Consider the following 13,061-nt stretch of genomic DNA (forward strand, 5'->3'; position numbering starts at 1 on the left):
AGGCTTTGTTTCTGTGAATATTTCTTTTTGGATTAAGAAATTCCATCTTTATTGTTCTAATGATTATAACATTTATTTATAAGATGCTTTGTTGTCTTTTTAATCTTGTGTAAACTTGCATATGTTTGCATACTTTCAAATAAAATCAACCACGGCTTTTTCGTTCCTCTATTTTTGCATACATTCAAGATGGCGGATGAAAGGCGAAAAAGTTATACTAGCCGTCACCCGGCGTCGCACCCGCTGAGTAGAGTGTTTGTGTTTTGAACACATCAAAGGCCTTGGGATAGTGCATAATTATATCATTTTATTTTAAGCGCTTATTGCCAGAAATATTAGCCAAAAAGGGGAAATATTTGAAATGAAAGAATGACAAAAAGGAAAAAAGTTGTCATGCCTGGCCAGGAAATCACTTGAAAAAATTGGCAATTGACTAAAGTTTTCTTCATTTTTTAAATGCATATGTAGAAGAAAATTTTTAGGGCACATTGAAGAAAATACATATTCATAACAAATGTTTTCCATCTTTTAAATGCACGTGTAAGAAATCTCCAAATTTTTAAAGTTTTCCACGTTTTCAACGCGCATTGAAGAAAATAAATTCATAACAAAAGTTTTCCATCGTTTTGAAGCTCCAATTTATAAAACGTTTTCAACTATTAAAAACGTGGAAAACTACAACCAAAAAGTTTTCCATGTTTTAAATGCACGGGGAAGAAATCTCCAAATTCACAACAAAAGTTTCTACGTTTAAAACGCACGTGGAAAAAAAATCCCACGACAAAGTTTCCACATTAAAATGCAGGGGAAGAAAATCTCCAAGTACCAGTTAAGACAATGATCCATTGTTTAATTCCATATTCAATACAATCAAATTTAAGGTTACATTCTTCATATTGGCCAAGGTGTACGGTTATATCAGCTTAAAAATTGAAATTACCAGTTCTGTGACACAAACAAATTTTCCCCACAAAGAGAGTTTTCACTAACTGTCACTAACCAGTTAATTCATTGTTTTAGATAAAAACACCAAGGGAAATTCAATCATTAACCAGTCAATTTTTGCTCCATGTTTAAATTTTTAGCTCAAAGCTAGCCAAATCATAGTTCATCACTAACTGACCATTGCGCATTGGGTGGTGCATACCATAAAAGTGAGTTCAAACTTTTTTTCAGGTATAACATGGTCAGATTTATCCACAATCACTTTAGGTAAATATACAGGCAAAATTGAAGTTTATAGCTAGCTTGTTGTGAAAGTTGACAAAATGTCCTGTTTTTCCAAGACCATCAAGATAAGAGATTGTATCTTCCACACAAAGAGTAGTAAACGAAAGCATCAAATCCAGACATCGTACAAAAACATGATCCAATTCAACTCATGAAAAGCATAAAAACCAAAGAAAAATAGCGAAAGAGCAACATTTGTTGTCTATTTTTTGCCTCCATCTTTGTTATGACTGTTAAAAAGCAGTATGGTCCGATCAGCAATACGCTTTCGGACCGGGCGACGTTTTCCGATCGGCAAGGAGAATAGACCACCGTACGCATATTTCCTACGACGTGTCTTGGAAAAATGACGTCTTCCGCCTCGAAAAAAGAACATCCTACTGTTTGTACCGCCGGAGCTTGATTTTAAAGAGACTCATGTACAAACTCACGAAATTGACCAAAAACGAGCGTTAGACTTGGAGAAGAAGAAGAAGGAGAAGAAGAAAAATTACCGTTTTAACAAATATTTCCTTCTGGAAAGGAAATATTTAGCAAGCCATCTTTGTACATTTTTGTTTTTGTTTTATTTTTATATTTTGATGATTTCGCTCGACAGACGATTCGTGATTCGAATAAAAATGTTTGATCGTTCGACAAATATCGTTATTTTATTAAGGCACCCTTTACACTAGAATAACTAGAAGGAAAAAAGGGCGATGCGCGAGGGCGGGAGGCAGGGGGTGTTGTGCCGCCGTGGATTATGTGGTGTGTTTGGGGCATTAAAGCTCTTACGACCCTGTCTCTATAAAGCGGCTCCATCAGAGGGATTTTTAGAGTGTCTCTTATTTTGCTAGCAACTTGCGAATTGAGGTTGAGTCTGGATCGCTTCGCAACCCTTGTACAATACGGCTAGTTATATTAGAAGCCATTATTTCCTAAAAATAAAGTCTTCTTGAAAACAAGAAACTAAAAATGAAAGTGATTTAAGGTAGAATTTTCACTCAGAAAGCTTTATGAAAACTATAAGATATGACAGAATGTTGAAAAAGTTTATAACGAAAAATCACTACATAGTTTCTTTGGATCGAAAGTCTCTTGACCACTAAAGCAAAGAAAATGTTTAAGAAAGTATGAATCAACAGATGAAATCAATCTCCTCGCTTCGACCGCCATCTTGTTTTGTTTTGAAAACGTTTGTTGTTTAAGGAGCTCGGAATCAGAAAATATATCTATTTTAGCCAGTATCCGACAGCTTTTCCCTGTCCAGCCAGACGCAAAAAGTGTGGTACTGGTATTAAGCGCCGTTTCTACCAAAACGGACGGACAGAAGGAAACACGGACAAAAAAATAGTGACTCTTTAAAGGCCCACTCGCTAGCGCTGGGCCAAAAAATAGTTTAATTTGGCCATTGAGGGCTATTTTTGGCAAAATATTGCTATTAGATAAAAAAAAACTGTTTCAAGGCTCGAAAAAGCACAAATTTGCAAAATTACATAAAAATTTTAAATTTGATGGAAATTAATTTAAACTTTTAAGGCCATTCTTTTTTTGCAAAAATGTTTTACCTTAATTAAAGCTGAAACTTTGTTACTGCTGTTATTTGCCTTGCATCCATATTATTGAGACGTGGAGTTACATATTTTTTGAAAATTTGTTTATATTGACTAGTAGGATATCGATTTCAGAGCAGGTCGATCAAATTTGATTGACTTCCATTTCTTTTTTTTGATGAATAACCAATCAATTTGTTCCAATATTCGATAGGTAATGAAGCCTATTAGAAAATTCTGAGTATTGATCATTGATTGGATTTGAATGATCGATTGAACTTGCAACCGTTAAATGATCAATCTGGATTAGTCATCTTAGAGTCAATCATTGAATAATCGATCAACTAATCAGGGCTCTGAATGGTGTTCTAGGTCCCATCAACAAATTTAAGCCCCCCCCCCCTAAGTTTTAGGTCCCCCCACTTTCCACAGTAAAGTTCAGGTCCCAGTTGAAATGTAAAGGTTCAGGTCCCAGTAAAGAAAATTAATTCGGCACCAAATTATTTCGATTTCAATGTTATTTATTTTTAAATATTTCTCCTTTTTGATACCACCCCCTCTTGTGCGCAGATAAAAATAAAACAGTAGAATATTTAAAAACAGAACATTAAAACCAACCAAAAAAATATTTTTACAATTTCTTAATTATTGTAATTAGCCCCCAGAACTTCAGTTCAGTCCTTCAGGTCCCCCACCCCCTTGAGTTTTAAAAAGGGACAGCTCCCACACACTTTTAGACCGATTTTAGATTTACACCGCCCACTCAAATAAGTGGGGGGGGGGTGGAGCCATGCTAATGTAATCGGGTCTTCCTTAATGTCATAATTAGCATAACATTATCGAATACCTATCAATTACTGTAACTTGGTCTAATGTCAAAATCCCCCTTCTAATTTCGACATCCTTCTTTAAAGATAGGAGTAATTGGAAGGTCTGAATCGATGATAGAAACTATTTTTCTTTGCTTAGTGATCAGACAGGAAAATACCTTTTATCTATAAGTCATCCCAACCTTCCTATTATTCCTATCTATAAAGAAGGGTGTCGGAAATAGAAGAAGGATGTTGACATTAGACCAACTTACGGTACCAGAACCAATCGATACCTATCCAGTCCAAGGTCCAATGACCACTATCCCACGAAGCGCTAATCCAACATGCCAGACTTCTCTCCATTGATAAAATTGATAACTTTTTCCGATCGATGACTTATCGATAAAATAATTGATGGATTGGATATCGGTTGATTTTGATAATTGATAGACAATCGATAATCAAGATTTTACTGGAAGCTCGATTGGCTATCATCAATTGTGATTGTGATAGATTTTCTATCGATTTATTCTAAAGATGTTTGATTGATCACAATTGACAGCCAATTGAGTCCAATCGATTAAAAAACTAATCTATTACCAGTTAGAATAGTCTCGATTATCGAAATCAATCGTCATCCAATCAATCGGTTGGTTATCAATTAGTCATATATTTACATTGAGTCTGGAAAATGACAATTAACACATCGTGCGCACCACGCATCTACCTAAAAGCTAGCAATTAAGGTAACTTCTATCACTTAAATAGATTGACACCCCCTGCTATAAATTCTTCTGTGAAATACTTAGTAAATGATAATCTGTCTTACAACACAACTTAATCAAACATCAACAAATAATTCTACCTGTAAAAATGAACATCATACCTGTCTGTGTGTTGTCTGTATTGTTGTTGTGTGTAGCTAGTGATGTTCAAGAGCAACTCTTTAATTGTAAGATTCCCATCACTTTATTGGTGCATTTACTAACTACACAAACATTAAATACTGTGCTAAAAGAAATATAAACCTCTTTAAGTACTCTAAAAACACCAAAAACATGATAAAAATACAAAAATCCACAGCAAGTCTGACAGCATGATCAAATCCTCGATCAAATCCGTCATTTAAAAAAACGAGCAATGTTTACGAATGCTTGGTTCCACCTACTCAGCACTTGTGGAGTAGAATCATTAAATTTTATCTTAGCGAGTGAGTCTATATTTTAGAATCTTCGAGAATGTTCTAGAAGTTTCAACTACTTTCCTTTTCTAATTTATTTTCCGCACCGCCGCCGCGAAAGCCTATTGTAATACTTTCGCTATCCGAAATTAATAATAAATCTAAAGTTTACCTTTCTTTACGATGAAAAAAGAATTCATTAAAAATTGACCTTATTTCGGGCACAGTTAGCCTTCAAACACTTATACTTTTTTTGGGTCACCCGGTGAGATTTAGATTCTAGAATTATTCAACTTCCAAAAATTTCAAAAATTTCATAAAAGGAGTTGAAGAATATATTCTCTTTTAGTAGCCTCGGCACATCTCTGTGATTATATTAGAAGGGTTTCAGACTTACATTTTGTAATTTAGTACCTCATTTTTCATTAAGACATTACACAATGAATACCACAAAGGACAATACCTACTAACTACTCCTTCAGGTGACCGCGCTCAATAAGATTAACTCAAAACCTTTTAAACCCATTAAATTAAAGCAGATATATTGGAAAAGTATGTCTGGTGACTTGAATTTGCGTGATCAATATGCAGTTGAGGTCTATAACAGATTCTCTGCAATTCCCACTTCTCAAATCACCTCCAGTAATGTTGATGACGTTTACGACCAATTGATAAAAGTTAACAAGGAAGTCGCACTTTCAGTTCTGCTAAAATGCCTAAACGGTCGAAATATACCCCCTGTTGATATCTCTGAAGCCAGAAGTAATCTTAATGTAACAACGTCAGTATGACCAAATCAGTGACTTTGAAAAAATAACAGTCGATGAAATATTTCGTACCCAACAAATTCTTATTCGTTTCTTTCCTATCATAATGCTTAAACGTATGATACAGATGCAGTGCAGGGAGTGATTAAGGCTAAAAAATTGCCTACCCTAAGTATCAGACTTAAAGTTTTCGAAGATAAATTATTATGTAATTGTCTTACTCTTAGGTTCCAAATAGACGGGGGGGGTTCGAATAAACGGGGGGGGGTTTGGAAATTTTATAGATTTTAATAAACGCCCCCCCTAATTGCCGGGGGGGGGGTTGGAAATTGTACTTCTGAAACCCAAAAATAAGGTAAAAATAGGCTAAAATTAGGCTATTTAGGAGGCAAAATAAGGGGCCTTCTCTTTGACACCTGAAAATATTCTTAGAGATTAATAAACGGGGGGTCCTAATAAGGTCCGGGGGGGTGGAAAAATATTCGAAAATTAACAAGCGGGGGGGGGGGGCGTTTATTTGGAACCTAAGAGTAAGTAAAGATCTTCTAAATTGAAAAAGCTATCCAATATTGACAAATCAACCTATCCCTTCGATTTCCAGACGGCTCCCCTCGTTTCCCTGCCGTTTCCAGACGCTTCCCCTCGTTTCCTGGGCGTTTCATGTTTTAGTAAGTACGCAACTAGGAGGAGAAAAGCTCAATTAGAAAACAAAAAAGACTCTGGACGATGCTCATCTGAGGCAGCTTTCATCTCTGGTAAAATCTGATCTTTCCAATCAGCATGCAAACAAGCGACACCATCTTGCATGGAAAACTGTCAAGGACTTATCCGGTAATAATTCTATCTCCTTTGTACAAATTAAGGGTGGCTTTTCTCAAAAAACGCTTAGAAAACTGGAAAATCCATTCCCAAAATCTCCTTGGTAAGAAACAAAAACTTTCTGATAATTTCACTCTCCCACGTGTTCAAATTTCTGACCCGTTTACTTCTGAGAAATAACCAAAATGGCTTCAGAAAAGGTCCTTCTAGGTCGTTCGGTAGGCCGTGAAAAAGCACAAGCCAAAATCATATTGACTTGTGCCGACCAATCAAGATTCTATTCAGCGCGCAATCAACGCAGAGAAAAGTAACTATGACGACCATCCAAAATCTTGGATTAAGTTCAAAGTTGATATTTTCATTCCCTTTGTTGAAAACACAACTAAAAAATGTCACCAATGCTTTTCAAAAAGAGTCAGTGATAGAGAATCATAACATAAAGTCTGTCTGTTATTTCGATTCAATTAAAGTAACATTTCCATAATTAATAGTTTAGTAATTACTGTTATACATTTGGGAATCATGTAGAAGATTTCTTTTGAAAGAAACTCATTTCAATTAGACTTGGAGGTTTCTGGGGAATTTGCAGCGTGCGACGCTGCGCATACGTTTTGTACGAGTGTGATTATTTGTGTGCCTTGCGTGCCCTCGTGGGTCTCGTGGGTTACGTGGCTCGTGCCCTCGTGAGTTACGTGGCTCTTGTGCCCTCGTGGGTCTCGTGCCTTCGTGGGTATCTCGTGGGTCCAAAAAGAATTTACGTGGGTATCTCGTGGGTGCAAAAAAAATTACGTGGGTATCTCGTGAGTCCAAAAAAATTACGTGGGTATCTCGTGGTTCCAAAAGATTTACGTGCGTATCTCGTGGGTGCAAAAAAACATTACGTGGGTATCTCGTGGGTTCAAAAAAATTACGTGGGTATCTCGTGGGTCCAAAAAATTTAAGTGGGTATCTCGTGGGTCCAAAAAAAAATTACGTGGGTTTCTCGTGGGTCCAAAAAAATTACGTGGGTATCTCGTGGGTCCAAAAAAAGATTACATGGGTATCTCGTGGGTCCAAAAAAATTATGCGAGTCCTTAAAATTTGACATTAAATTTTTGCGAATTTTACGTGAAGAAGCTTGTTTTAAGCTTACAAAAACCTAAAGAACATAACCGATAGCGCTTGATCTAAATTTTTTTTTTTTAATTATCTTGATCCAGACGCTTTTTTCTTTCGATAATTTAAATTTAGTAGGATTATACCGCAGATTGTTTTCCTCGGTGGATGGAGGCCTTACAATACTCCACGTAAACACACAATTTTAGAAGTTTGCTAGTACGATCGTTAAATACATTCGAAAACATTTCAAAACAAAAGAAAAGAGGAAAACAGGATCAGGCAAAGCTGGGCAGAAATTAAAATTACTAAACGTAGATGGGCCTTAAATTTCAAAACGAAGGATGAATAAAGTCTAAACCAGGCTCTATCCGATCTGTCAATCAAAACAAACTTATCGAGAACAAAAAAAATATTGCTTGCGAAAACGAAAGTGACACACAAAAAACAAACCAACAAACACACATACAGACTACGGCTATTAATATATAGATACGTACGATTGTACACACTTTTGTAGGAAAACAGACTCTCTTGAAAAGTCTTACAAACTCTAAAGTACTTAAAGAACTGCATAAGGTTTTTTTTCGGCGCGAGTCTATACACAGAGTCTTGGCGCAATTTTTTGGACCCACGAGATTAGTACCCAAGTAAATTTTTTGGACCCACGTAATATTTTTCTGGACCCACGAAATACCCACGTAAATTTTTTTTGGACCCACGAGATACCCACGTAATTTTTTTCTGGACCCACGAAGGCACGAGACCCACAAGGGCACGACCCACGTAACCCACGAGACCCACGAGGGCACGCAAGGCACACAAATAATCACACTCGTTTTGTACANCTGCCAGGTAAGAAATTAAACAAGAAATTCGCAAAGTTAATTTCGCGAAAAATGAAATTTTTCTAAAATCGCGAAAGTTTTCCAAGTTTTAAAAGCCTAGGAGAGTCGATATTATCGATATTATTGCGCTGACTAGGATTCGGAATGGGAGGAAGAAGTGCAAATAGTTTATTTTTCATTTATTAGCATATCACTCTTTCGATTGAAGAAAAAAATGATATTTGAAATAATTTTTTATTCACTTTCCCTAGCAACTCGCGAAAGTTATTGCTACTAAAATTGAACATCGGTCAAGGCAACAGCCTTGCAAGCTCGGTCGTTACTTGACCACGGGCAATATTTCTCAGTAAAGCCCTCACTAACCGGTCATTATTGTATTAAAAATATGCACAACATTTTTGACAGTGCAACAAATGGGAAAACAACGTAACCGTTCATAACAGAAAATCAAGGGGTGCTCATTTCCAAAAAAAATAAACTTACCATCAAAATCGTATTTTGTTCCATCGATTGTCACTATCCCATTACGTGCTGTGTCTCGAAGTTCGTATCCGAAATGTCTACAAGACAAGAAAGGATGAACAGGGGATTCGAAAATGGCAGGAAATTTCCAAAAGTGTTTTCCTACTGTTATCATCCAAATCTTTTTTTCCTGCCTCACACACCCTTCTCACAGACCCGGTGAGATTTTTTCAGCCAGTGGGGGTAAAAAAAGCGGACCAAAACTCAATGGGGATTAATATTCCCATTTTGCTCATGACTGAGGATTTGAATTCTATTGTTTTTGAGCAGAAAATTCAGTTGGAAAAAGTAGGCCAATAATTTGCGGTGATCTATTTTCAGTGGGGACAAAATTTTAGCCATTTTTTCCAGTGGGGAGGGTTCCCAGTGGGGCTGTGAGAAGGAGTGTTGCCTCCCTTTACCCTAGACAGACATGGCTTTGAGACAGGTAAAAGTTTGCTCAAGATTCTGCTTACCTCCTTTCTTCTCTAATTTTGGGACAATTGGCGAGGATGCACAACCAGCCATGGCACAGTTAGGCTTGCGTAATTCTGGTATTAAAGAACCTAGTTGCTAATTTATCCACCGCCTACGTGTACATACATCACCATTTACAATGCGAACCCAATCCGAAAATGCCAGCACGTTCTCTTCAATAAGAGGGCGCTGCGATCAAAATTCAGTCCCGAAGTGTAAAAGGCATACAGTACGTCCAAAACTAACCGACATCTACACATTTTTTTTTCAATGAAGACAGGTAAGGTTTAGTTTCTGTGCTATAGAAAAAAATGACGATGCTTGAATGAATAAACAACACTCTTCCCGCATATCAAAAGGTAAAGGAGCCTTTCGTTACCTTACAAGCTTTGAACGGGTAACTAAAATCTTCAAAGACTAGAGGTAGAGTTTGAACTAGTTACATCTCCTTAAATACTTAGCAAAAAAGGGCATGACCCTTAAGACAGTTTGAAAATTACTTCATTGGAAATATACCTAGTCCTGAATTGTTGCAGATTCCTGAAAAAATAAGAAAAGATAACTTTCTTTAAAAACCAACGCGTTTTCAAAATACACGTTTTTTTTTAAGAAACACACTTTTAAGAAACATGAGGCTCAGAATGCCTAAAAACTAAGAAACATCTAAGAAACATGCTGAGGCTGAGAATGAGAAAATAGCATTTTTTAATTCGTTTTTTTTTAAGAACCTTTCAATCAAGGTTCCAGAAATATACATACATAACAGTTAGAAACACTTGAGAAAGTCAGAAAATCAATATAGAAGATAGGAAAGTACCGTAGATTAGTCAATTAGACTTGTATTATCGACATGCGTCCTTTAAGCTTGACAAAGTTTAGAAACACGTAAGAAACATTTAAGGCTCAAAAGGCCGATTTCTTAAGAAACATTGAGGCTGCTTGGTAAAACTAGTTTCTTAAAAAAAAAACGTGTATATGCTTCCGTCGGTATCACAAAACTAGTTATTTACAGTGATGTTATCAGGTGATAAAATATGATATGGGATAGGATATCATTCTGACAATATGTGCTCTGTATCTTCGATTTTTTAAGAAGTAATGATTTTACGTTACGCACTTAGTGTAGGTTATGTTGTAAATAATAAACTTTCGAGAATATACTAAAACACTTATGTTGTAAGGGTTACTGTGAATATTGTATATGAAGTACCGATATACAATAAATTTTACTTACTTTACTGCTGCATCGATGTGGGAGTGATTGAATAACGAGCTATCCTCGATGACTTGAAGAATCTGTCTTTCAACATTATGATCGCCGGTTTGATCAAGTGGTACAATAACATCTAGCTCTTCCAAAGACGAGAAAATAATGTTTGTACTTGAACGTTTAGTATGTGTAGGAGAAACGAGACCAGCTTGCAGCCATTTATCGAAAATTCCAATCAAACGAGATACCCTGCTTGATTTCTTTACGGGAAGAACGATTATATCCACGAAATTGATAGCTCGAGTGAGCATCTCAATGTACAAATTCTTTGGAACGTTATCTTTAGGGCTAGCAAATAAAATACAATGGTCCATTTCGCAGCCTCTGAAACCTCTATAACACGTGAGTAATACTTTTCCCGTTTTTAAAGCCTCCAATTTCTCTGCTTTGGTTGGATATTTTCCTGTTAAAGACGGTGCAAATGTTGTTATTTCTGATACCTCTAAATTATGTTGAAAAACATATTTCAAAATAGCTAGTTCTTCCAGTGTACCACATATAACGGTTAACTGAACATCCTTTTTCATCAGCCTTCTTAAAATTGCACTCAAATAAGCTGCATCAGACGAATTAAAGTTATTGAAGTCGAATCTAAAGTCGTTTAAATAAATGAGGTTGGGCTTTGAATCACTTTTGATTTGATGACCACTTGGACCACGAACATAAGAGAATGAAGTTGAAAGTTTTTTGGAAACAGACCCTGATTGAGCGTTTATGTCTGATAACAATTTTTCTGGATCGTAGAATGAGGCAATGTTGGTTTTCCTTCGCACGCTTTGAGTTGAAGGATGATTCGGGTTATCGTGGAGACTGACGTCATCCGTTGGTCTCGGTTGCTTTTGTTCTTTCTGTTCTTGAGGCTTAAGAGGGACATCTTTGGAAGCTTCTCTTGTTTTTCGGGCGGAGGGTGCGTACGGTCTGCGTAGAATTAGTGTTTTGTATTCCAACGGTACGTCTACGATTTCCTTTTCGATTTCTTCCTGAAAGATTTCAATCATATGGTGAATATTTACCGCCATTCGCATTGTTTTGTCCAGAGTGAAGACTTTCATACCGGTTTGATGGTAGTCGCATCTCTCAACTTGCTTGACATCGTCTACAAAAGGAATTCGATAAAAATTGAAAAACCGTTTTTATGTAAAATATTGCATGGTGAAGTGAATGGTTCGCTTGCTTCAAAAAGCAAAGTAGTAGATGCAAAAGTCTCGCAAAATATTCTCTTCCATTTAACATATCAAAGGATACAAGACATGGTCTACAGGTCTACTCTATTAGCTTAGGATCTATCGCAATTTCTTCAAACTACAAAATGAAATATGAGTAAAAAAAGATAACATAAGACATTTTTGTGGTCTACGCAAAGTTCAAAAATGACTTACCACTGAAAAATCCTGATTTGACAACTTTTCGTTTTTTTTCTACACTTTGGAGCGCAAGAATGACAGTCGTATCTTGGAAATTCTTTACGAGGCTTTCCTTGAGGTTTTCAGCGTATTTGCTTGTGAGAAAATCACCAGGGAACTCGTCGATCATAAACCCGACACGTTTTGTTTTATCAGAATAAAGATATTCCAATACTCGACAAAGATTGATACGCGGTGGATACATCATATTGTAAACATCCGAAATATCGATTGTTGATCCTTCTAGTGCATCACCGATACTGAAAGCTTTGATCTTGGACTTGTCAAGTTTTTCCTCGTCACATAAGTTATTGAACCCCTCTTGGAACTTTAAATCCACCAATGAAAATGGATCAAAAGTAATATAATAAAGTTGATCTGTTTGATGCATAAGTTTTCGTGCAATCTCGTACATGGAGACACTTTTGCCTAAGAAGTAATTGAGAACAGTTTGAACGTGGATGGTTGAGTGAATGAAACAGTTTTGAACCACAAGCAGTTTTGAATTGCAGAATTGAGGACGAGAAAAATACCGTCAGAACCGAGACAAAAGAAAGAAGCTAACCGCCTCCGTCGTAGAAAAACACAGATTCCTAAACTTCAATAAACGCCAATACACGTCCAATACAGAGAGAGTTACTGTATAGCCTGTATAGACCGTAAACTATTTCACAGTCTAGTTTATTTATAATCTTGTCTATTGTCTTCTTGTTTGTCTGGTCCAACTAACTCGTCTACGGGAATGTTTTTTCCTGCATATGCGAGTGCATCTGATTGGTTAATTCGCGCCGAGTCACTGAGCAGAATTTTCACGGGGTTTTCGATAACATTACAAAAAAAAGGAAAACAAATGAAAATGAAGGTACAGGTTCATTTCTATACAAAATGGCCGATGGAAATGAGCCTTTATAAATGTGGATTATTTTTGATACCCAGGCTAATTAAAAGATAATCTACCGTCGTTTTGTTTAAGTTTCCCATTTCCACATAAAGATTTTTGTTACTTTTCCGGGATAACAGCATAAGGTTGGAAAGGGTTTTTTTCTAAAGGTACAGAAAATTTTGTGCTTACTCATGATTTTGCCTACCTTCCAAAGCTCATTTTTCAACTACCTGAAGTCTTTTTC

At 36.4% G+C, this 13,061-nt stretch overlaps 1 protein-coding gene across 1 annotated transcript in view; it reads right to left on the bottom strand.

Annotated features, from left to right (window-relative positions):
• Window positions 1-8,641: 8,641 nt before the first annotated feature.
• Window positions 8,642-13,061, bottom strand: part of LOC136812887 (uncharacterized) — a 34,972-nt gene continuing 30,552 nt past the window's right edge. The window contains exons 5-8 of the mRNA XM_067069414.1: window positions 11,911-12,363; window positions 10,496-11,627; window positions 9,778-9,801; window positions 8,642-8,843 (exon numbers count right to left, since the gene is read on the bottom strand). Coding sequence (XP_066925515.1) covers window positions 8,642-8,843; window positions 9,778-9,801; window positions 10,496-11,627; window positions 11,911-12,363 — 1,811 coding nt within the window. The remainder of the gene's footprint in view (window positions 8,844-9,777; window positions 9,802-10,495; window positions 11,628-11,910; window positions 12,364-13,061) is intronic.

Source organism: Clytia hemisphaerica, unplaced genomic scaffold (assembly GCF_902728285.1).
Source record: "Clytia hemisphaerica strain Z4C2 unplaced genomic scaffold, Clytia hemisphaerica genome assembly, whole genome shotgun sequence".
Classification (NCBI taxonomy): domain Eukaryota; kingdom Metazoa; phylum Cnidaria; class Hydrozoa; order Leptothecata; family Clytiidae; genus Clytia; species Clytia hemisphaerica.